The sequence below is a fragment of the Vavraia culicis genome (genome assembly GCF_000192795.1).
Source record: "Vavraia culicis subsp. floridensis unplaced genomic scaffold supercont1.2, whole genome shotgun sequence".
Taxonomy (NCBI): Eukaryota; Fungi; Microsporidia; family Pleistophoridae; genus Vavraia; species Vavraia culicis.
The window spans coordinates 10,485-35,536 of record NW_007360605.1 but is presented as its reverse complement, the minus strand read 5'-3'; the positions used below and the strand labels follow the sequence as shown (position 1 = coordinate 35,536).

At 39.1% G+C, this 25,052-nt stretch overlaps 11 protein-coding genes across 11 annotated transcripts; 4 read left to right on the top strand and 7 right to left on the bottom strand.

Moving 5' to 3' along the window:
- Positions 1 to 9: 9 nt before the first annotated feature.
- VCUG_00131 (uncharacterized protein) lies at positions 10 to 462 on the bottom strand (the record flags this gene model as incomplete). Its single annotated transcript, XM_008074965.1, has 1 exon — positions 10 to 462. One exon carries the CDS (start codon positions 460 to 462, stop codon positions 10 to 12), a length of 453 nt encoding a protein of 150 aa, XP_008073156.1.
- A 69-nt stretch (positions 463 to 531) lies between these two features.
- Positions 532 to 1,095, bottom strand: VCUG_00130 (uncharacterized protein; the record flags this gene model as incomplete). The annotated part of the gene is made up of 1 exon (XM_008074964.1): positions 532 to 1,095. The coding sequence occupies one exon, from the start codon at positions 1,093 to 1,095 to the stop codon at positions 532 to 534; it is 564 nt and encodes a 187-aa protein (XP_008073155.1).
- Positions 1,096 to 1,967: 872 nt separating this feature from the next.
- VCUG_00129 (uncharacterized protein) lies at positions 1,968 to 2,640 on the bottom strand (the record flags this gene model as incomplete). The annotated part of the gene is made up of 1 exon (XM_008074963.1): positions 1,968 to 2,640. One exon carries the CDS (start codon positions 2,638 to 2,640, stop codon positions 1,981 to 1,983), a length of 660 nt encoding a protein of 219 aa, XP_008073154.1. The 3' UTR covers positions 1,968 to 1,980.
- Positions 2,641 to 3,716: 1,076 nt separating this feature from the next.
- Positions 3,717 to 5,837, bottom strand: VCUG_00128 (uncharacterized protein; the record flags this gene model as incomplete). The annotated part of the gene is made up of 1 exon (XM_008074962.1): positions 3,717 to 5,837. The coding sequence occupies one exon, from the start codon at positions 5,835 to 5,837 to the stop codon at positions 3,717 to 3,719; it is 2,121 nt and encodes a 706-aa protein (XP_008073153.1).
- A 1,001-nt stretch (positions 5,838 to 6,838) lies between these two features.
- VCUG_00127 (uncharacterized protein) lies at positions 6,839 to 7,351 on the bottom strand (the record flags this gene model as incomplete). Its single annotated transcript, XM_008074961.1, has 1 exon — positions 6,839 to 7,351. The coding sequence occupies exon 1, from the start codon at positions 7,340 to 7,342 to the stop codon at positions 6,839 to 6,841; it is 504 nt and encodes a 167-aa protein (XP_008073152.1). The 5' UTR covers positions 7,343 to 7,351.
- Positions 7,352 to 7,977: 626 nt separating this feature from the next.
- VCUG_00126 (uncharacterized protein) lies at positions 7,978 to 8,613 on the top strand. The gene has a single exon (XM_008074960.1). The coding sequence runs from the start codon at positions 7,981 to 7,983 to the stop codon at positions 8,548 to 8,550; it is 570 nt and encodes a 189-aa protein (XP_008073151.1). The 5' UTR covers positions 7,978 to 7,980; the 3' UTR covers positions 8,551 to 8,613.
- A 673-nt stretch (positions 8,614 to 9,286) lies between these two features.
- VCUG_00125 (uncharacterized protein) lies at positions 9,287 to 9,852 on the bottom strand (the record flags this gene model as incomplete). Its single annotated transcript, XM_008074959.1, has 1 exon — positions 9,287 to 9,852. One exon carries the CDS (start codon positions 9,850 to 9,852, stop codon positions 9,304 to 9,306), a length of 549 nt encoding a protein of 182 aa, XP_008073150.1. The 3' UTR covers positions 9,287 to 9,303.
- Positions 9,853 to 12,207: 2,355 nt separating this feature from the next.
- On the top strand, positions 12,208 to 13,821 carry VCUG_00124 (uncharacterized protein; the record flags this gene model as incomplete). The annotated part of the gene is made up of 1 exon (XM_008074958.1): positions 12,208 to 13,821. One exon carries the CDS (start codon positions 12,208 to 12,210, stop codon positions 13,780 to 13,782), a length of 1,575 nt encoding a protein of 524 aa, XP_008073149.1. The 3' UTR covers positions 13,783 to 13,821.
- Positions 13,822 to 15,461: 1,640 nt separating this feature from the next.
- On the top strand, positions 15,462 to 16,072 carry VCUG_00123 (uncharacterized protein; the record flags this gene model as incomplete). The annotated part of the gene is made up of 1 exon (XM_008074957.1): positions 15,462 to 16,072. The coding sequence occupies one exon, from the start codon at positions 15,462 to 15,464 to the stop codon at positions 16,011 to 16,013; it is 552 nt and encodes a 183-aa protein (XP_008073148.1). The 3' UTR covers positions 16,014 to 16,072.
- A 3,978-nt stretch (positions 16,073 to 20,050) lies between these two features.
- Positions 20,051 to 22,161, top strand: VCUG_00122 (uncharacterized protein; the record flags this gene model as incomplete). The annotated part of the gene is made up of 1 exon (XM_008074956.1): positions 20,051 to 22,161. The coding sequence occupies one exon, from the start codon at positions 20,051 to 20,053 to the stop codon at positions 22,109 to 22,111; it is 2,061 nt and encodes a 686-aa protein (XP_008073147.1). The 3' UTR covers positions 22,112 to 22,161.
- Positions 22,162 to 23,863: 1,702 nt separating this feature from the next.
- On the bottom strand, positions 23,864 to 25,052 carry VCUG_00121 (uncharacterized protein; the record flags this gene model as incomplete). Its single annotated transcript, XM_008074955.1, has 1 exon — positions 23,864 to 25,052. A coding segment is annotated over one exon (1,182 nt), but the record flags the coding sequence as incomplete, so codon positions are not given.

Genomic DNA, 25,052 nt, shown 5'->3' with positions numbered 1-25,052 from the left:
AACCTGCTTTTAATTCTGATTCCTATCATCGTGGTAAATGCTCACACCACCCGTGCCCACAGGTATTATACCGCCCACTATTATCGAATCGCTTACACCTGCGATCTCATTGCACTTGTTATTAGCAGCCGCATCGAAGAGGTGCTCGCCAGTCTGCTCGAACGATGCCAGCATTAGGGGACTGCTCTTAAAGTTTTTTATACCGAATCGTGTTATTCCGTTGACCTTGCCCTTGAAACACATCAATGTGATGTGTTCTACGTTTATTTCTATTCCATGGCTTTTGAGTGTGAAGACGATCTCGTTTACAATGCTGCGCTGTGCCGCTTCGATGCCAAGCAGCCCTGAACTAAAAATATTTGCAGCTACGATGGGAAGCACCCCGGTGCTCACAGAACAAAGGAAGTAAATCTTTCTACAATAAAACAAAAATATAAATTGTGTGCTCATCCGCAGCAACATGATCGTTGCTCTTGATTGTTAAACTCCCAAATTTATTTTCACACCAGGATAACTCCTCCACACCATCAACTACCTGTTAATCATGCTATAAATGCTGTTTAGAAAAGCGTTCTTGTCTTTGCTTTGGAAATACGCCGATCCGATCACAAAGCAGTCCGCGTCACACACACCTGCAATGCTATCCAAGCTTATGCCACCGTCCACGCACACGTGGCACCCTTGCCGTTTCAACTCACGTATTTTATCTCCCGGTGAAATAAACGATTGGTTACCCTCACCAGCATACACGGTCATAACCAGCACTTTGTCCTTGCACACGATCGGTTCATCTGGATTGATTGCGATGCCGTAGCCGGGCACATCCTGGTGCATGTAAATGGTGCTCACGTTGCGGTTGCCGATCTTTTTGAGCAACTCGAGGGGTGACCTGATCATAAAATGCAGATCGAATTTAAAATCCAGCTCCAATATTTGGTTCACAATCGAAGGCCCAAAGCTTATGTTGTTGGTGAACGATGTGTCGATTATATCCAGGTGTAGCAGTGGTCGTGGGCACATGCGCGCGAGCACATCAAGTTCGTTTTTTAGGTTCAGGATTGGCGCGTTTAGGATGCTTATGGCGACTTCCTTCATTCTCGGGGCTAACCGAATGAATAGCGAAATACGAATGCGCACGATTTGCTCGAGAGGAACAGAACTGAGGGTAATTTCTACTGAAAATGTTGATCTACGCCAAAAGAATGGTTTAATGGTCTTTATCTGCAGATCAGAATCATGTATTACATTTAATTAGCAGGAATGTATCAATGTTTTAGACCAAAACAATTGTTGTTGAGGGGAATAATTCGGTTAATGATGCCGTTGGCAAACGAAGGAGCATTCAAATACGCCAAGTTGATGGTTTGAGCACGTGTAATGATTTGTTGTTGGCATGACACTTTCTTTGAATGCAACACTCTCATTTATGAGCACGACACATTTTGCTACCACGGTTGAGGACGATTGCAGTGATTTATTGGGTGTGTGGCATGTCCTGAGCAAAGAAAAGCTTCAGGATCAACTTGATCCATCCCACGGATGATAACATGCAGTGAGTGAGGAGTAACCGAGGTGAATAAATCTAAATTTGACCTAAAAATATGGCATGCTGTCATTGGTGCTCACAACAGCACATGTTATTTTTTTGTCCTATCAAGCACTTCCGGCACAAATACCATCTTAAATCGTACAGATGACCTAAGCTGATGGCCAAGTTGCGCTTCATCCCACAATGCATCATCCTTTATCGTGCAGTTTTTTGGCAGTAACACACATTTTGAACGTAAAAACGATTTACCGGTACTAACTCAGCAGCACGCTGGCAGATTTGCATCTTAGAAATGTTCAGAATCGGGATCTAAAAAACTGGGCCATACACGGAAATGACGGTACGTTGGAGTAAAAATTTGTAAAAATTTAATTGCACGAACTGCTAAGCGCACACGCAGGAACAGACCAGTACAAAAGAACATAAACGTTTTACTTCATCGCGATCTTCTTGGTCACATAGAACTGCTTCAGCTTTTTGTTGAAGTAAATGAAAGTAACCATAACCACCACTATCTTGAACAGAATACTGCCCAGTATAAGCCTGGCGGTCGATGACATAATGGTGTCGTACTCACTCTCATCCATCAAATCCATTCGCAGCACGTTTTCAATTTCTTGGCACGCTCCTATCGCATACCGTATCTGCCGTTCTAGCTCACGGAGCGTGCTGTCCGTCTGTGATATTACATTCGGATTCTTGGCCCGTCCCTCATACAACTTCATCTCAGCCCCATACATCCCTACATTCGGGGTGGGCAACATCAGGGCAAAGCGATGCATCGTGTTGACCTGCGACGTAAAGAAGAATGTCGGCTTGGTGCCTGTACCCGTATATTCAGCAACAAACTGCGGATTCTTGTTCATTGTTGTCCAGTCACGGTCCGGCGAGCAGGTGATCAGCAGGTCCGATTTTATGGGTGTGGTTGAATCGAGCTTCTGCCAGGGAACAAACTCATTGGAACGATACATCAGAGTGATTTCCATCAGAACTACGGTGCGCTCGGCAAGCTGCTTGAATTGAACAAGGGGCCGGTTGTTCGCAATGGTGCGGATCAGTGCCTCAACGGGTAGCAGAAAGAAAAACAGCATTGGAGGGGTCAGCGAAACAAATTTTATTTTGCAGGGCGTTTAATTTAGCAGGATCATTTCGGATGGAGAGGTTCAATTGCTTGTGCAATGTAAAGAAACAGTATTACCGGACAAGTGCGTTATTTGGATGTTGTTGTGTGAGGAGATAAGTAAATTGGCTTTAAAGCGAATTTATTCGCTACAAATGAGCATGATATTTTGATGTGCAGCATATCTCTGGTTGAACGGTGCAGTAGGTGGATATGATCTGCATAGCACGAAAAGCGTTTTTAAGCACTGTAGAAGCAGGCGATTATGCTCAAAACGCATGCTTCCGTTAGATCGGACATTGGTTCAGGTTTTCGTCAAGATGGAAATTTATTCTGGTTTATTTGCGAGAATAAAACGTAATAACATACCAATAATGGCTAGGTACAGCATATAAGAAGGTACAGTTGATCAGTTCGTGTTGTTATACTCACATTTTGCCTGCTCAACGTGCTGTGGACAGTTGTACCTTTTCGACCGGAAGTGCATTTATCTCCTCATGCTATGTCATCCAAACAACACACTTTTCTGATCTGTTGGGAACAACAGATCATCATTCTTTGGTTCATAGAGCTGATCATAAGCACTGTTTCACAACCTGCCAGAACAGTCAATGTGAGAACTCCACCCTCATCACAGCTAAAACAACGAAATGTAGTAATTGCCTTTCAACACTCCATTCGAAGCAACGCTTATTCCAAGGATTCATGGAAAAGGGATCATAGTGAAGCATCAAATCTATCGAACATAACCTTGTGATGGTAATATCTCTGTATTGGTGCCAATAGCAGCTGCCCGTTCCCACTGATTCTACAATAATGAATTGGAAAGTCAATTTTGGTAAATTAAATTATTGCTCATCTCTGTTTGTGTGCTGCGAGAAGATAATTAAACAGACTTTGGAATGAAACGACCGCCAATGTGCACGCAAAGGAATGCTAGTTGACCGTCACAGGCAGTGCACAGCTTAATATGAATGACTACCAAATTATTATGCCAAATACCAGGTTTGATCCTAAGAGTAGAAATGGAAGAATAATGTGCAATATTTATTTCTTGTGGTTTAGCAAATAATTGATGTTGGTTTCTGCCCATTTCTCAGCCGTAAAATTTTCTACATTCTTCAAGTTAACTTTGTACCGCCTCTTCCGCTCATCAGGACCCATGCCGATTCCTACCTCAATCGCCTTTGCTATTGTTTCTGTGTCCCACGGGTTTAGAAAAACTGAACCTGGCAACGTGCTGGCAGTACCTGCAAACTCGGAGAGGCCCAGAATGCCGTTGTTCTGTGAACAAGCAACGAATTCCAGGGCCACCAGATTCATTCCATCGCGCACACTGCTGACAAGGCACATGTCGGCAATTGAGTACAGCGCACACAGTTCCTCAAATTTAATGCTATTGTTCAGGTAGTACACGAGATTATCTGTCACGCCACCGTATTTACTATTTATCCTTCCCACCTTGCCAATTATCGTGTCCTCAAGATAATTGTACTCCTTGATTGTTGTCCGTGATGGAACACCAACCTGAACAAAAACAGTTTTTTTCTCCGGATTCCTTTTCAGGAACAGTTCATAGCCCGAAAATCTGTTTGGAATGCCTTTGATGTAATCCACTCTGTCCACTCCCAAAAGCACGAACTTGCCCTGAAAAAGGTCCTTGTACTTCTTGATAAAACCGGCAGTTTCTTTCTTCTCAAGACAGTTCTTAAAGTGATTCGGATCAATTCCAATAGGAATTCGCTTTACCGCGATCTCTCGGTTGTCGATCTTTATTCTGCCAAATTCACATTCTATGCGCAACGGCACCCCGCGATTTGCGTCATCTCTCCCGTGCAAAGCAACGCCATCATTTCTGTACGTCTGTGACCCTGTGCACTTACACACATGTATTTCTTGTTCTATATAATTGGCAAATGTCTCTTCAGTATGCACCTTCTCTTCGTTGACCGATTCAAGCTCCGAATCTGTTTCTTGTGCTATACCCTCCGTGTTTTTGCACTCGTTGCACCTCAGGTTGCTTATTTTTGGCATATTCTCGTTCAATCTTATACATTCTATGCATGTATTGTTTGCGCCTGTGGACAGCGCCAAAACATCCTTAATTTGATTTTCTTTCGTCCTTTCTCTTTGCAGGTACGTGTCACATGTCGTACTGTTCCTCAAAGCGTCATAAATTGTTGTGATAGAATGTTTTGTAAGCCTAGCCCTGTCCATTTCATCAGCTTTAAGTTGTTTACGTCCATCTCTGTTTTCCTTGCGTTGTGCCCGACTTTCAGATCCGTGTTGTGCGCCGGCATATGCACACTCCTGACAATCACGATTAGTTTTCGCGCCACACTCTTCCCGATAATCCATTTGATTTCCCTGGCACTCCTTTACAGCCTCGCTCAAGTTCATCTTATCTACACATTTCCTGCAGACAACCGTTAGCACCTTAAGGCCCCGGTCAAGTTCTGATGATGAGCACTCCGTACAGCCGGCACTATTTGCAGCAGGTGCCTTGAACACTAACTGCCGTTTTTCTTCCTCGCTTAAATCCCTCAGCACTGCATCGCAACACTGTTTAAAATTGTACGAGTACACAAGCGTGTGAAAGGCGATCAAATCGGACCCGAGAATGCTCAAAAGAATTTCGCGATGCTCAGGCAGAAGCTTGAACGTCTCCATAGATGGAAAGGGAATATGCAAGAAAAATCCGACACGAAGCGACGGCTTCTGCCGTTTCAGGAGTGCCGGCAGCAGCATAAGATGATAATCGTGGACCCAAACAATGTCGTTGTCACCAGCATTTTCCAGCACCGTTCTGCAGAACATTTCATTGTACTCTTTGTAATATTCGTAGTTGTCATAAATCACTATGTCCGTGAAGAAATGGAACAAAGGCCACAGTATTTTATTGCAGTACCCGTCGTAGGATCTCTTGTTGAGCGCATCGGGGACAAACAGCGGAATACTTGAGTGGTTCTCGCTCAGATTTTTCTTTATTTTTTCCTGCTCGTCCTTTGTAAAGTTGCCCGGTATATTTCCAATCCACGTGAAAGGTATGCTCTTGGCGACACACACCAGACCGGTCACGAGACCGCCGCTGTTCCGGGTGTACACGAAGTCATCTTCGGTCCTTTTTATGCTTATGGGAAGTCTGTTGCTTACGATGATCAATTTCATGAAACTTATACTCCTTCAGTCGCCACTTTTATCCTCGCCAAAGACCAATGATCGCTTGTGTTGCGCTCTTAATTTAAGGAGTAACGTTTGTGATTCGTCACCATAGCCAATACCAATCATGTACGGTGTGTGCAGGCTTTTTGCTCTGCTGCTGTTGTGTCTGTTCACTGGCCGTTACGTGGGCTAAAACGGTGCCGAGCACGTGTAAAATCGGGATCAACAAACGTACCGAACAAAACGATGGAGTGCGCCGGATTAAAAATGAATGTTATGAAATGTGAGACGTGATGACTGAAATAGTTCATGATGAACGGACTGAATGACGTGTTCTTACGTACGAATACCGTGCATGCGTGGAAGTACGTTTAATAGCTAAAAGTAAAGAAATTTACACGGGACATGGGTGCAACCTGGCAATCGATTGCAAAGTATAAAAAATTACTTTATTTAGTAATTCTTCCAAAATTGTGTTAAAGGCGTTTATCATCGAATATGGTTGATGCTCCAAGAAAAAATGACGAAAACGTTCAAAATTTGTTTGGATAAGCAAATAATGATGAGTTTGAAGTGGTGGTTGGTTGATCAATTATTGAGGTGACCATAGCACTCACTTATTCTATGAAAAGCTTTCAGCACACACACTCACAGCGTATGTTAGATAATTGGGAACATCAGAAATGGTGGTTGAAGTGGCAAGTGCGGGAAAGTGAACGATAAAAGATAAAAATCAGGTAAAATAATCTTTTCAAAAGATCCGCATTTTGCATGAAATGAGCAAATCGCTGCCCCTCGTTCCCCTTGATGAGTTTTTCGCCCTGGTAACTACCACAAATATGTGTTGCTACAACCGTGTGAACAAGAACAGGCCGGTGATGTCCGGTGTATATCGCTATGACCACCAGTAAAGCAGGTAACCATGAAGAAGACCGGTCATAAAATATAAAACGGTAAGAAATGATGATTTATACGGTTAAAGACCTTCACAAACCGAACAATAAAACTTATGATTGCTTTACTTCCTCGTACCTCACCTCCATATCATCAATCCGGGAATTAAGTCCTTTCTGATCGACACCCATCCAGCTGCCATCCTCGATCTGAATATTCTCATATAACACTTTCTGGTCGCTGAGCACAGAGCAATCCACATCAACCTTATCGACTAATTCGCACTTCTTAGTCTCCAAGAAAGATACGTAGAACGAGTTGAACACCTTTTCACTCAGATGTAGCCTTATAGGCTCATGATCACGCATGATAGTAATCCGATCTCCTTTTGGCGGCTTGATCATCACCCCCATGGACGACTTGCAGCCAGCACAGTTTATCCTCAGGTTAGTTTTTTCTTTGTCATCCACGTACTTGAGGCTGTCCTCACTCACGATCACGCGATTGGCATGCACCTGACTGCATATCGAACACTTCACTTTTATGCCTACAGTTTGATCGATAAAAACGCTTTTTATGTTTGTGAAGTCGCCGTCGATGTAAATTTTGTACCTCATTGAGGGGCTGGTGCATTTTTGAAAATAACTCCATTTGCCGACTGACAGATGATTGGTCCTGGTAGCAGGGTTAAAGGGGATCATTGGCCAAAAACGTAACTGAGTTGCAAACTGGGGACAAGCACAAAGCAAATAGTGCATAAAAGACATTTATTGGTGTATGAGCACTACCATGCAGCGAAATAACTCGGAGATGACACGTGCGCAATTTTGTGCTCGTTTTGGCTGAATAATGCACACTTGTTCGCTTCTTTGATCAAAATCATGTTAATTTATCGATTCGTGACGCAGATACGAATTATGCTGCCATATTGCCATTTATTTATGGTTAGTGGCAATCACAATCACTTACAGCTTAGTTTACATCACAAACCGCTACAATACGATGTTTTGTTGACCTATTATCGTTCTTTGGCGTTTAAAGCATCGTCTGTGATTGGTTCGAATTGAGAATCTCGAAGTTCTCCATTTTTGTTTCTTAACCAAAGTGTTTCACCAGCCATAAATGAGTAAAACCGTCTAACTATTGAGATATTACACCAGAAACAATGGAAGATCTTCCCTTTTATGTTCTATAGCAGTGCTAGGCGCGCACATTTTTGTCTTTACCACTTTTTGCCCATCAGCGGCGCATCCCCATGATTAATAAATCAGAAGATCCGATCGAAAAACTCACAGCAATGATTGATGGTGCAGATTTTACGAGGTACAACGAAGAAATAGAGAAGAACCCTCTCGAGAGGCACATAAATACTCCATTTTTCAGGAATAACGCTCTTCTCATCCAAAAATTAGACGAGCTGTATAGATCGACAGGTGATGAGAACGTGCTGTTCCTGATGCATGCGAAGAATATTTCGCAATTTCACTATTCGTACTACAAAAATTTTGCAGATTATTTTGTTAAAGTGCATAACCACGGAGCAGCTGATTACATCCTGAGAAAAGGCATCAGAATGGACTGCTACCGCAAACAGATACTGGCAGATATGCTTAAGGGCCTGCCCGCCACGTGTTCCGTTGCCGGCGAGAACATAAAAAAAGTATTTAGAAGAAAGTCAATAATTCTGTTCGGTAGAGAGTGGGTGAACCGCGACCAAAACTATGTTTTTGATTCGGTTGTGCATTTTGATGGACAATGCTACGGATTAATGGAACGGAAAGCTTGTGATTATGTAAAAGACCTAGGTGCCCGGCACACTTTATAAGATTGGTTGATAAGATGCCTGCTTGTACATGTTACGAATAAATAAAGCTTTTTCTTTTCTGCACCTGCTCCGTCATTATTTAGCAATTCAGTTGACTGAGGTACGCTCCTTTATCATCACCGACCACGACCGGTAAATTTACACTAGATTTGAAACATCCATCGTTGCGAATCAGGCCCTCCCTCCCACTGCAAAAATATGACGGTCCACAATCAGCACGAAGTGCCTGATACCCGGTAATGGCGTGTATGTTAGATTTGGGGTATACCAATTCTGGGAAATGCCATGGTAAACGTATTGGTGCAATAGACCCGTGATATCAGATAAACGATGATGTTACGCTAAAATACCCCCTTGTGTCAGGCAGGAACGTAAATAAACCACTTTTGGTGAAAAACACCCCCATGTCTACGTTAAACAAAATGCCTTCCATAAATAATTTGTTTACCATCAATCTAAGCTTGTGCTTTGGTTGAGCGGTTCTCGCTGAACCTATTTCAACCCTAATCACCCAACCGCTCTTAATTGTGGGTAGATGCAATAATTACGTGGTTGCTACTGCAATTGCAACGAATTGTGAATTTGCCTTTGCCTCGTAGCTGAGCATACGATAGGCCAAGGTCGCAGATAGCGGACACACCTACCGATTTATACCAACGATACGCCGTTCATCAACAGGGAAGACGTTCTTGCGTGGGAGTGCATCAAATAAATTTGGCAAAAAGTACGCACCAAGTGGATGAAACATCTTTACTAAAGCATCAGATTCTCAAAGAATCGTGAAAATATGTTGCCGTACAGCACTGAACCTCTCATATCCTTGTGGAACGTGGCAACCAGAAGAAGCATGTTGAAGCAGAATATCAAACTTTCAACATACAAGGTAAGAATGGATGAGGAAATTATGGCAAAGTAGAAATAAAGTATGTGCGTAACTGCCAAACATATCACCACCTTGAGCATCACCTCCTCACCAACCTTAAATATATAAGCACATAGCACGTTTGAAAACGTGAGGAACAGCAGCGGCACCAAATTCAGTGCTGATTTGCGTATCCTGCGCTGCAGCTTCTCAACTTCTAGGATCCTTGAGATTCGGCTGATGATAAACACCGAAACTATTGTCATGAAGTTGCCGAGCGCCATGATGTGGAAACAAAGTGTTTTGTCATCGTACATTTCGAGCGTGGACTTGAAAAAAGATATCAGAGGTTGCAAATATGGACCAAAAAAAAGCATGCTGGACACGGTGAATGCTAGGAATATGGTTACGGGTGTAAAAAGCAGCTCCTTGAATTTCATTCTTGGGGTATCGATTTTCGTCATTGATAAATCGTTCAACCATGGCGAGTAGCGGGTGATGTGTCCATCATGGATGGAAATTCTTGTGTATGTGATAGGAATGCGTTCCAATACCGGTCTGCTCTGGTTATAACCCGTGGTTTTTGAAGCGTAAACCGACTTGCGTTCCAATACCGGTCTGCTCTGGTTATAACTCGTGGTTTTTGAAGCGAAACCGACTTGCGTTCCAATACCGGTCTGCTCTGGTTATAACTCGTGGTTTTTGAAGCGAAACCGACTTGCGTTCGTGTACGGTACACTACGTTTCGTAGTGTTGTACACACGTTCAGATCACGATTTCACTGCTGAGATCGGTTGCGCAGATCTTACAAACTCGATATGAAAATGAATGCACTGCTCGTTCGTAACAAACATGTTTAATTGCCAATGTTGTACGTTTCATCCTACATCTGTGCGATTTACCTGGTGCGTTATAGCCTGCCGTTGTGTACCTGGGCAATCGCATTGCCATGTCAGACGAGGAGGTAGTAAAATATGTACAAGCAAACAAGATACACCGGCACAATGCGTCTACTCACGGATGCATGGCAGCTTGCAATTCGGACAGTGCTAAACGTTGATGATATTTCAGCTAAGATACCATTAACACGCCCATGTTTGCTTTGAAATGTTCATCCGGCAGTGAAGAGCGTCAGTTTATCCGTACTGGTAGGAATTCTCTATTTATTCAGTGCATAGCAACGTATAGCCAACAAAAAGACATCGTGTCCGTGTGTCCTTTGCGTTGCGGCAAAACAAGACCAAAAGAATTTGGTTGAAAATATGATGAGGAAGTGTAAAAAAGCTATGATCCTACCGCACGCACCAATATTTACCGAAATGTTTTGAAATAGATTACAACCAGCTTTTTAAGGAACATCTTTCAAATGCTGCGTGCCAAATTGCAGTATTCTGGTACTATTGCCGCCATGGTGCCGTATACATGCAATCCTTTCGACGTATAAATGTAAATTGCTGTTATTATTTGGACCGTGGCTATGGAATAGCAAAAGAATAAGTTTGACCTGCAATTATGGAGAAGAGCTAAATATTTTGAACAGTACCGAACAGATCTGCGAACCTGTAGATAATATAGGTACGAACTACTAAGCAGATATTGAGAGTAGCGCTTGAAAATAAATACATAATCAAAACAAAAGAACATATCGTAATTGCCATGTCATTTACAGCCGCTGTTGCGTTGCTATATTTGCCAAATTTTGATGGTAAGTGCGATTATATTAAACAACCAAACTTGATTGCGAGATGACTGCCTTATCAGGTCATTTCTGTGATATATGTTTTGATTATGATTAATTCGATGTTTAGCGAATCGCTTGCATCAATAGATACGAATTTCACTCCGATGAACACACAGGAGAAACGTAAACGTAAATTTATGGAAAAAGCGTATGAATACTTTGTTACCTATTATTTAGGTATTTGCAGGTAACACCATGCAGTACGGCTAAAAGAACGAATACGTTAAAATTATACCTTGAAGATCTCGTAACATTCGTTTGTACATTTCGTACCAGCAATATCATGCAGTGCACAATAAAACCGCTTTTTTATTCAAGTTTTGGACACTGCTGCAGTTTAAAGAGAACATTTCATTTAATAGTGGCACGAATAACAAACAATTTAGATATAACAATGCTCTAACTTGTTCTACATCTCTTACCTGTAATGATATTGATCTTGTACCAGGCACAGAATATGCAATTCAACAGCATGCTAGATCAAATACAGCAGCTATGTAACTTCTATTCGTACGTATCTTTCCGTTCAACACCATTTTCGTGCGGTATTCCTGAAGGGCCATCTAGAAAGTATAAAATCTGGAAATAAATTCTACACACTGCTATATGACGTTGCCTTGAAATAATGCTTTCGATAAGATACTTTGTCTAATTAAATGTGCAGTAATCGGTGATAAAATCCATTTTGGATGCATTCACATGATAAATGTGATTCTTTTACATTATCATAAGTAGTAACTGCATAAGGCACAAAACCACGCTTGAACATTTATACTATCCTGTTGGTTATTTAACAAAAAATTAATACTTGAACACCTGAAAGTGCTATTTTTTGGAAAAGTATAAAAATACGAACCTTATGATAAATTGTACATAAATTCTATCAAAGATAAAAACTAGCATTTTACATCAATTCTAATATATGTTACGATATGCGGTCATTTATTGACGACAACGTAGATATATGACTGATCAAGTGATAAAGACATATATCACGAGATACGTGGCAATTTTCTGATTGTAAAACTATATAAACGAACCATAAACCACTATCATGCTGTTTTTTACATCAAGTATTCTGGCATTAATTGCATTTGTATGCGCCAATTACGAACGAGTTCTCCTCATTCCCAAGAAATGCAATGAAGATCCGGGTGAAATTTGTAAGCTGAATGGAAAAATGGGTGTTATGGCAACCGCACGTAATCTGCCGCTTCTAATCAACCTTTTGCAAAGAAACAAGATCGATGCAGCTGCTGTGTCTGGTTGGAATGGCACTTCTGGGAATTTTGTTCTGCGGTCTAATGGTGCTCTTGCACCTTACGAGCCGTTGACTAATCAAGCAAGTTATGCCTTTTGCTATGGATCGTGTTCGTTGGGTTATTCTGATAAAATGTCGGCTCAACCGGCGTATGTGGCTTACCACCAGCGAAACAAAGAATCGACTGGCGGTTATGGACGCTATCAAGCTTACGAAAAACCATGGGCTTCATCTTACAATGAGTATAGCAAAGCATCAGGTGTTTATAATGAGCCATGCATTCCGATCTGTCCACCGTATGAGAGAGAACCATGCATTCCGATCTGCCCGCCATACAACAAAGAGCCATGCATTCCGATCTGTCCGCCTTACCAGCCTTATGAGCCATGCATTCCGATCTGTCCACCGTATAACAAGGAGCCATGCATTCCGATCTGTCCGCCTTACCAGCCTTATGAGCCATGCATTCCGATCTGTCCACCGTACAACAAAGAGCCATGCATTCCGATCTGCCCACCATACAACAAGGAGCCATGCATTCCGATCTGTCCACCATACAACAAAGAGCCATGCATTCCGATCTGTCCGCCTTACCAGCCTTATGAGCCCTGTATACCAATTTGTCCACCTTATCAGCCTTACGAACCTTGTATACCAATTTGTCCACCTTACCCATATCCACCTTACCCGTTCCCACCATACATTCCGGAAAAGATTCCAAAAATACCATGTCCATGGGAGAGACCATTTCCCCTCAAAAAGAAATGTAAAAGATTTCCGCAACGTGAAAAAATGGTTAGTTACAATCCTATCCAGCCAACCAAAGGAGATACTGTCTCTTTTACCCAGGAATGTATTTCTACAGAGAAAAAATACGTAATTGATGAAGAGGACCTTGGAACTGACCAAAGAGTGAAAGTTACGGAAATTACCGATGTAGAATCTGAGAGAACTAGGTTGCTGCTGCTCGCTTCGTTCCAATCAGGAGGACCAACACTTGATGTGCCGTTTATCCTACGATTCCCGAAGATACTGCTTGCACTAAAGAACTATCTGCAGACCACGCTAAAAGCACACAGTCCTTGTCTTTATACGAACAAAAATGGAGATATCTTTGTGATACTGAATAACGTGCTGAATAGAGTTGATTTCGGTAAAAAACCTGGTGTAGTCCCGGCAATGCCATTGGTTCCTTCGTTCCGTGTGCCTCGACCGCTGAATGCAGTCGCTGCACCACCATCACCGAAACCTGCACCGATAGTACCAATCAAATACGAATTTACACCAATTACAGGATCGGCATTGACATCTCTGGTCCAAATGGGGTTGTATAGTATCATGTTCACGAATACGATCACACAGATGTAATCGACAGTAAATAAAGTACCTTTGGAAAAAAATGTTTTTGATATGCAGATATGGTCGTCTTGTCCAAAGATTGTCTTAGCAGTTTGTTATATATCAACATTATGGATACACCTATATCTACTTAGATATTCTCAACAGTTAAAGACCCATTTTATGTTCTAAATACGTCATCTGGAAACATGAGCAGTAACTTGATTCAATATTGATTATTTTTGAACTTTCCACAGTATAAATTACCTTTTTTCATCAAAGTACGTTTATTTGCCTTCTGACACAGTAACATCATTTTAACACATTTTCTGGTCCACTTGAACCGATTTTGGCCCTAGCTTTTGGTCCACAGGAAATCCTGCGCTCACCACTGTGCAAGCCCATATCAGACTGGATCCGGTATTTTCCAACAGAAATGCCCGTGGGCAGTGCGTACGCTTCCATAAATTCTATTCAAAAACGAGGGCGTCGCAATGGACATAAAAATTTCCATCGAAATTTACTCCTAAGTCGCACATAATGAGTATTACGCATGTCAGACGAGAACTCAACGATGCCAGTTAATGTACAGCTTCAGCTACAAAATAGGGTTATTTTCCCAACAGATCGTGGTTTAGTACACATATTTTTATACAATTTCCATAATTAGTCTTCTTACACCAATTTTACCGTTTAAGACATATTAATGACACTTTTACGGGCTTATTTACGTAGATTTTCGCAAAAATTTGCACTGAACGTGATATGCACGAATAATGGTGCTATAAAAGGAGATTACAAAGTTTTTTGTTAAATTTACCACTCAGCAGGCATTTTTGTGGAGATATCATAGGAGAAGGGTTGCTGTTAAGCAACAAAAACTACTACGCCCGTTACAATCTGCCAGTGTGTAAGACTGTCCATTGTCGTTTATGAAATGAACGCAATAAGTTACAGATTGCTGGCATCTCGATATCGATTGTAAATACAAATCAATGAAATATTGCGTCAATCACGGTTCTTCGGTGCATTGTAAACAGCTATTTAATAAAAGTTTCGAATCTTTTTGTGTATTCTAAATTATTGTTAATATGATGCTCTGAAATTCTTTACATTGGTACTCAGTCTGAGTTTACAACTTAGTTGCCTTTACTTTTGGCAATGAGTAGTCTCGTGTGCGTGGTATCTTCGTTCGTAATTGCGGTGTAATTTGAGAGGACTGAAAAGTTTGCAAACAGATATTATCTGCTTTATTCTTGTTATACTTCTACATCTTGATAAGAGTCAATAATTAATCCTCATTCAATCTTGATTATAGCTTTTTAATTAACAATTTTTAATGACGAGCACATACTCGTGAACATGAACAAAAAATTGGCTTTCAAAGGCAGTTTACGGCACTTCAATGCCTAATGCATGAGATATCCTGTTTTTTTGTCAGCACATAATGGAATTTCTAATCGTGATCATTCATAATAAATCACACAATTTAAGTTTGACACAATCGAACAAAACAGTACTGCGATCGGTAATTTTTTGCAAATGCTTGGCACATACGTGCCCGTCACATTCACAGCAATTAATTTATCTGCCACGAATAATCTATCCATGATAAACAAAGACACACCATTGATTTTCATTAAACAAATTGTCACAAATTAAAATTAAAATATAAAATTAAACAATTATTTAAATAAAATTACTCGGTTATGTTGAATTTTAACAAGAACACCGATAGTATAATCGAAGATGGTACCAAGCGCTTGCAAAAGAACAAGCTGCCATACTATGAAAGAAAGAAAATAGAGCTTTACAAAACCGAAATTTGCAGAAGCTACGAGGAAAATGGTTATTGTCGTTACAATGAAAAGTGCCAATTCGCGCATTCATTGGGTGAATTAAGGAAGATAGACAGACATCCAAGATACAAGACAGAGATATGTAAAACATACTGGGAAGAAGGAACGTGTCCCTACGGCAAGAGATGTTGTTTTATACACAAAGAGAACATTGTTAAGGATCGGGATATAGAAATTAATACGATTAGTATGAGTGAGGAAATGGACACCGTGAAGGAGAAGTCTAAAATTAGGGACTTGAAACCTTTTTACTATAAACCCAACGATTATTTCGACAATAGTTTGCTGTATGTTAGAATAGATAACACTTTTAAAGATGATGAAAAGATTCCAGGCGCTTTTTTTGTTCCAAAATATGATAAGAAGATCGCAAAATTTGTTCTTGATCATCTAGACTTGTAAATAAACATCAGTTATTTTTGAATGTTCTCTATGTTGTCCGCATTCTATTTCGCATGTTGTGCATATTCTACAGGCATATCAATGTGTCATCTGGAATAGATCAATGCGAAAGATTGCTTCGCATGTTTTTGGCCTGTATAGCCTAGCCTGTCTCCATTTACAAACATATATGTATGTTGCTGCTACTAGAGATGTTTATAAGTATCAAGATTGAATAACAAATGGTTTTCATCGCTTTTTGAATACGTGCTCAAAAATAGTTGTGGCAGAACGAATTTCCTCTTTTGTATAAATTATTTGTTGTTTATGGTTATCTTCTTTGTAAGTTAATTTTTGTTGTATTTTTAGTGATCCACTTTGAATTACAGATTTACACATCTCCTGTTCAATTGATAAGTCAATATCGTGTATCGTAGCTGTAAAAAATCATATTTTGGTTCGAAATGCTATGAACCTGCCAATTGGTCGAAGATCACCATATATGATCGATATTGTATAATTTTAAGCTGGTAAAAATACATACACCGCATAATTCGGTGTAGTATTCGCTAACACTGGTAGTGTCCCGTGTAAAGTGTTGCCCGCTAGCATAATTTACAATTATTTGCAACTATTTTTAATAATAATGATTGTTAAAGCGTAATTATACCGTAACACTATCACTGATTTATTAGAAAATTTGTATTAAACCGTGAAATTGCGTTACTGTGAAGAACAGATGAATCATAAAAGTAACACGCAAGTAAATTCAACACAGCGCTATTTAGATAACCGGAAAATAAAGGTAAATTGTGCTTTATTGTGCTTATCATAGTACAGGATGTAGGGCACGTACTGTTTAGTAATCGCAGAAATCGATGGTTTTGAGCTAAAAAGTTGTTTACAACGTGTTATCTTGTTATGTGGTAAATTATATTTCAATACACTTCAAGGTAACGATGCCTATGATCTAAACTCTTCTAGTACCACGGTTTTGGTCATTGAATGATCGCTTTGCCATCTACAATCAAGCACCGGGTCGTGTTCGTGTAATATTAGATATTTTGTTATAAAATGGGATAAATTGCGATGCCACACACCACAATTACACAGTTAGTCGTTCTATAGCCTCAAAACGTTCGCGGATAGAACAAAGCTCTTGTGCTCAATTTATCAGGCCTAAAGACTCGTGCATCCAAGGCTGCACCGATCGGGAATAAATTAAACGAAAAATTTTTAAATAATTTATGGTAAAACATTTGAACTAAAATTGTTTAAGATTTCTATAATAGGAATAATACTAATATCTGGTACATCCCTAATTTAAAAAATTTGAAAGCAAGCCATGAATATCAATAAAAACAGTCCAATAATGGAAACAGCATCTACCATTCGCATTTCTTATTCCCTAGTGTCTATTCATCAGAACAATTCTAGGAAGATCTTGGAGTGAACGGCACAATCGGTTAATTCATCATTTTATGATAGTTGTTGATGGGTATAATGATTTTACTGAAGTAACAGAGCTTTTCTGAATCCGTTTAAAAGAATGTAAGACCTCACATTACATTGTCGTACTCAGGAGCTTTTGACGTGTATAGAGATATTTTATAGTTTTACTCTTGATCATATTTGATCAGTCTGTTCAGCAACGTGGTAAACAATATAAGGTTCAAAATCCGCCAACCAACTTGCTCTTCGTAAAAATAAGCCGATTGCGCACTATCACGCTCAACGGTACGAATGCGGTATTGGCAATAGACTCTGTAGTACTGCAAATCTGAGTAATGAGACGACAATGAACGAATATCATACAACCTTTGTGCATGGCCTGCAAACAGTAGGTTACAATGATATTTTCAGGATGGATGTATTGATGTGCAATAGAAAATTTTATAATACTTGAAAGGATAGCAGTGAAACAATATAACAGGAATCTTCGTACGCAAAATTCCGAGAATAAATAACAATGATTAGACTATTACACTTCTCAAATTCTATAAGAAGTGTGTATGTTCTCTTTTACTTCCGTATAAAACGCCACATGAGCATGTCATCTGATTTGTTCATTCCAAAGTAACGCGCGAAGATTCATCTACACGAACAGAAGTTGGTATCAACCTATGACCATTGTAATCGCTAAGATGACAAACGTTGCAAAATAGGTTGGCAATTTCCTTATCGCTGCAGTAACAGTGGGTGTAAACAGATGAGAGGAACAAAATAAGAATCCGTTAACGTAGTTGAAATATACCAAGCCACTGGTCTACAAATACATTAATAATTTTAACAAAAATAATTAAAGGCTCACATGTTAGTGTCAGGGACCATATTAGGTGGAATACGTCACGAAACCTGCAAAAGCAAAAAAAGAGGCTGCGCATGCAGAAGACAAAAAAAAATACAAAACGGTCAACATATCAACACCTGTCCTTAGAAATCCTGAATGCTTATTATGAATTGTTTTCTAAGTATTACAAAATGAGGAATATCGCTGAATCTTTTTATTTTTAGCATTTCCATGCAGTTATTCCAGAGAATGGGCATGTTTGGTAGGAAAAAATAGTAATTTATTATGTTATTGACATGATTTCTCGTTGATGCAGGACTGTTCGCAATGCTGGCATTTAAGCTGATTGTATCTTCATAGGTATCACGTAATCATCGTTGATTGGTATGAATAAACTGCTCTCATATGTTGCTATCTCGCGATGTTGTACTGCCGCTATTGCTTCTTCTATTTACTGCTGCATTCTGCATGACATTGCTTATTTTTGTCATAGGTTTGCCTTTAAGCCAGTCTTTGTGTATTTTCCCCTTTTAATATGGCATATCAGGCGATAAAAAAAGACAGCAGGCAAAGATATTATCATAAATGATCGTATATTGACGTTCTCACAGATGAAAATATCTAAATTGGCAAGAACGTAACATAATAATCAACACAATACCACATTTTCGTGAATGATATTGTTGCAGCACATATTCGGTAAAACTACCCATATATCACCAAAATAGATAGAATCGAACTGTCTTTCGTGCAAGGTCAATGTATAATAAAGCATACGTTCCTTACAAAACTTATTTCGTTATCTTGTGTAATTAAAGTAATTCTGACACATGTAGTGCTACTGTGAACTGCTTACCCATGCCGGGTTAACAATCAGAAATAATTAGCTTATTCCATGGCAACACATAGCGTGGTTAGTGCACATGTGATAATTACAGTTTGCTAACAATTTTATACCTAAATACGTTATAAAGATGGTACTTAGAAGCGCTTTAAATTAATATGAAAGGTATGCTAATCGCTGTATAGCTGTCATTTCTTACCAATCGATACATTACCAAACAATGATGTCATACCTATCAGTGTTCAGAGTGTATCAATCCATGATTATACAATACTCGTTCGTACTGATAAAATATGAAATACTCTAAAGAACCAAAGAGTTAATGCACCAAACCAACATTAAAATATTTTATATCCAACGAACGGGGGATGAACACTTCGTTTAATCCCGGTAATTTGAATTTGAAGAACTGTAATTCTAAACTAGACTTTAAGTACCATAGTATGATATTTTGTGGTAAACAACTCTATGATCAGTTATGAATGTGGGTGTGCACTTGTGTCATGCATATCGAGATCCTGCTTGATATACTATGTGTAAGGTAAAGCCTTACACTTAAAATAATACCATATTTAATCAGTAAAATTAATCTATATAGCACGATAGTACGTATAAATTACATTATATCACCATTGTTCGCCACTAATATTTCGAACTCTTATTAATGACAGGTAATTCGTCAAATTTTGGCAAATTTAGTGATTTTCCATTCATGTGATATTTGCTATGCATTTTCTTCTTCAACGAAGAAGGTTCGCTTAGCGTCGCTACACATATTCATAGTCGTGCCTTGGCACCATAGGAATATAAAATATACTTAAAGCTGTGTTATTCATATTCATTTATTCACCCTTTTCTGGTACTTATGTTCCTTTTTGCCTCCTTTTTGTTTTTTAATATTTTTTTGCTCAGCCCATCAGTAGGATGGCATCAAGAAAAATTCGAGGTCGGGCACCGACTAAGAAATTGAGCAAGGAACAGGATGATGATAAGAAGGATGGGAGTAGCGAGCACGGGAGGGATGCTGTTGAAATTGTAAACATGGAAAAGGGTTCCCAACAAACGAAAGATCGGGGTAAGAACAGGGTCACCGATGAAGCAGCGAGTGAAGATGTGATGAAGAAAGGGACAAGGACAAAGGTGAATTTGAAGAAGAGTATGGGAAAGACTGACCAGGAACAGAACAAGACAGTCGGAGAAGGTCGTGATCGGGAGGGAAAAGAAAGGACAAAAAAGAAGGTGTTAAACAGAGACAGCGCAAAGGTAAAAAATATGGAAAATCGGGACAGGGTAAAAGATGAGAAATCAAAAAGTAAAAAGGATGTGCCTGAGAAGAAAGGGATCAGCACGAAAGCAAGCATAAAAATAACAGGTAAAAAAGCGAAAAGAGAAAATGATCAGGAAGGGAAGATTAAAGAAATAGTTGAGAAAGATGATAAGCAGCGCAATGAGGTCAAAAGGAAGAAAAGGGAGCAAAAGACAGAAACGGATAATAGGAGAGATACCGAGAAACAAACTAAAATAGAGGCAAAAAAAGTAGCGAAGATTGAACGGGCTGCTGACAAAACGAAGAGAAAGACAGGAGGAAGTAAAAAAGGTGATAAACGAGATGTAGGTGGAATAATAATAAGAAATGAAACTCGAGGTAGGAAGAAAAAAGCAGAGGAAACGAGTGACATAGTTAATGAAGAGAAGGAGTTAACTACGGAAGAAAGTACAACAAGTGGGAAAGATGAATTGGCAAATGACAAAGTGAAAAAGACAAGGAATGCGGACGAGAAATCAAAAAAAAATAAGGACGAAGATGTTGAAACAAAAGTGAAAAATGGTAAAAAACGTGCTGGAAAAAAGGTGAAACCGGTAAAAGAGAAAGTACTAGAAAGTAAGCAAAAAAAGCGAAATACAAAAGAGGCAGATGACAGGGAAACACAACATCCCAGTATTTCGTTAAGTAAAAGGGTGAGAAGAGGTTTTGAAAGTAAAGATGCTACTCGAGGAACAGATGAGGGATTATCAGAGAAAAAAAAAGAGCAAGAGCAAACGGGCAAAAAGAGGAAAGAAAAAAAGGTTGCGGGTTTACTGGAAAAAGTCGAGGACCAAAAAATGGTGGTAAAGAAAAAGGAGGACAGGCATTATAAGCCTGAAGAGCTTGTCGATCAGAAGACAGCAACCAAAAAGAAGGATGGAAAAAAGGTTGCGGGTTTACTGGAAAAAGTCGAGGACCAAAAAATGGTGGTAAAGAAAAAGGAGGACAGGCATTATAAGCCTGAAGAGCTTGTCGATCAGAAGACAGCAACCAAAAAGAAGGATGGAAAAAAGGTTGTGGGTTTACTGGAAAAATCTAAGGATCAGAAAATGATTATTAGTTCGACTGAAACTAAAAAAAGTAGTTCAATAGATAATACGGTGAGGAAAAATGATCAAACAACAAATGTTAGTGACGGTAGTAGACAGAAGAGATCACCTCATTCAGTTAAAGCAAAGAAGATTCCTGCAAAAAATTCTGAAGATGCTGTAAAAGCTATCGATAAGAACGAAGAAGAGGCTATCGATGTGTCTGTAGCGCCAGAGAACAACATTTTCAAAGGTATTGAACCAAAAAAAGAGGATGATAAGAGTGACTTGCTTATCACCAAGGCATTGGAAAAAATATGCCAACACAAGGATATTGAAGTTAAGAACGTAGTTTTCAACGTATATGCCAAGATGTACCCTTTTAATGGTGAAACTTACACAGATCCGCTGGAAGGCACCCTGTTGGTAAGCCAAGAGCCCCTAAGATTGATCTTCGTGAGGAAGGGAATAAAGCAGGTAATGTTTGACAGTGTTATAAATTACGATACTAAAGCTATTCTGAAGGATAGCAGAGTAACATTCGGTGTAATTTATGAAGATAAAGAAAAGAAGTTGGATTTGTACGCAGCCAAGTTCTTTAAAGGAGAGGATGCCACAAGGTTTTACGAGTTAATAGCCAAAATAGGCTGATCTATCTGTGTTTGTACCTTCATTAAAGGAGCAAGTGAATATTAATAAGATTTTGATGTTCTCGTTTTCATGCTACTGCATATTTTTAATACCCATCAGGCCGACCATCTCGCTAGCAGTTGATGGTCTGCTAGTAGAATTCATATTGTATCACTTAATGTTTGTGTGAGCGATACTTAGCGTAAAATTCGCTTGCTTGTGCGTCTTAATAAAGAGCGTATTAAATAGAAAAACTAAGATAAAGCATCGTATTTCGATCAAATGTTCTCTTTTTCATCCGTTGCGTCTATTATATTTTCTCAGCAAGAGTGTATTTGAGGAGATCACTTTTTATCTCACTGCAAGGTCGAAAACCATGCCTTCTAGGTCGGACAGGTTGATCTTAGCCATGGCTCTTGGTTCATAAGGAAACCAGGTGTATCAACTTATATAACAATTCAAAAAACACCTGAAAAACATGGAAAGTCTTTTTTATCACTTCATGATTGGCTTTGACAGAATTTATCTTTCCGGACCTTTCATTATAGTAGTCTTGAAGACCTTCGGTACTTCGTGATATGGATTCAGTCTCAAATTCTAAAATGTCCTGATGGCCGAGACCTTCTACAAGCCTTAACCGCACCATTTGGTGGTAGCAAGGGACTGTATCCTGTGTGAATATTACCGCTACCCGCTTGTAGCCGATGTTTTAACATTGTTCACTCTTAAAACTCATCTTTTGCTAATATACTCCTGTTAATTTAGTGATCTAAGTCTATCTTAGACCTAAAAGTTTACTGAAACTGAATATATTTCGAACAAAATCAAAATTATATCTTTAAAATTTTTACAAGTTCGTCTTTCGAGAAGGATCGGACTTTTGGCTTCCCCAAAGTACCGAAATACCTTTCATTGTGTTGTGTATATCCCTGTCAATGTAAATTATTCAATACTTGATCAAAAACGGTCTGCTGCAAGCAAGCTATAAAGCCAAGTTAAATATGAGTGGTTTGTTATGAACAGCCATAATCACCATGATCTTGATGACAGCATCGCATTCATTAGGAGTTAACAAGAAAAATCTGCGAATCAAAACTGTAAACAATGATAACATAAGATATAAAGCAGGCATTACAGTGTAATCGAGTTGATTGGTCATAACTTTGCGACAAATTCGCTACATAATCATTATTTTCCTTCAAAATGGTATGTTATAGGTAAAAAAGTAGGAAATGCAAAATTGAAGCTAAACAAGTGATATCATGTGAGATTCAGCATCGACATTAATATACAATAATAGCCATTAGAGCGCTGAATAATACATATGGGTCTGAAACCAACCTTCCATTCACGAAAGAACAAGATTAACCCTGTTGCAGAAGAACCTGTGAGAATGTTCTGGCGGTTCTTCGGGTTGTCATATCAGATAAGTGTGCTGGCAAAGTACAGGTTCAAGGAATAAGAAATATTGACTTGCAAGTAGCAAGCAGAGAATAACGACATCTATAAAGGATGTGGTGCCTCTACAATTGTTAGACAATATGCGACATGGCTTTTAGAGGATTTCTCCCATTTTGATATCAGAAATTGACATACATCATCATAAATCAAATATTACACCTCAAAATGAAATAATCTCTTTGGACTAACAGCTTTTGAAGTGTAATCGTGTCAGTTTCTATCTGAAAAAAGATTTTTTTTGTGTAACATGTTCTAGCGAGAAAATACAAAACTTCATAATTAACTTTTAATCATACTCATTAACTGATTTTTATTCAGATCAGTTGTAATCACGTGGGTCAACAGATATTTCCACATCCTGGTTCAAAATTTTGATCTCTTTCACAGAACAGAAATCGATATATTGCGAAAGCAGATTCAACAGTTGGCTATAATACTCCTCTATCTCCCAGGTCTTACAAATTTTCACCCATATCTCGCGATTTACTTGCATAATGACTAATTTTCTTACTTTTATCTTTTTAGGAATTAACAGATTGCAATCTGGATGTTTCGCCGAAGGCATGATTTCTAACACGTCAACTTCCTCTGGCAAAGACATAGACCTCGCTATTTTTACAAAAAAAAGATAGTGTAATTTTAAATTCTTTAGATGCCTACGTTTTGAACTAACTACCCCAAAAACTGTTTGTACACTTTCAACGACATCGCGTTCAAGGATTGCATTGCATTGAATCGGCATCAAAGAACAATTTACGAGGCTAAATGGCAAACAATAAAATATATCCTTCTGTATGTTTTGTGCCATAATAGAAAGTGTTTTTAGCGATACAAACTTTCTTAGCTGTTCTAAACATTTGCCACTAATCTGAAAGGCTATTATGCTTAGATTCTGTATGTTTTTACGCTTCTCCCAGCAGAAAATTGGATTACATCTGGCGCTAAAATCTTTAAAACATACATGTGGAGATCGACACCGAGAAGTACAACTTTCTTGGTTGATCATTGCCCTCAACTCGTTCAGTTCCCATGGTGCCATTTCTTTTTCAGGAATGGTTGATGTATCTCTTCCTATCCAATCATGCAGCTCGCACACAGTGTTATACAAAATTACTTCCTTAACATTGATACAGTTCAATAGCAAAAACATAAAATACTCTTTGTTTCCATCGTATGATATTTCAAGACTTGCAACATTTGTTAAGTCTAGAAATTCGATATTGATTGAACTTTGCCCAGTGATAAGCAATTTAAACTTTCTTAACTGCTTAACCTTGGATAAATCAAAAGATCCTTTGGAAAAAATTATAGCAACATTTCGACAACCCCCATTGACTACCAGTAAAGTGTCTTTAGGGACACTGACATGTTCAAGTACGATATCTTCGATGCAATTAGGAAGCTCCAGTCTCTTTTTTTTGCGATGTATCTGTACAATCCTTATATTTAGCAGAAAATCTCCACAAGTTACCTTCGCAAACAGGCAAGCAATTAAAAAAGA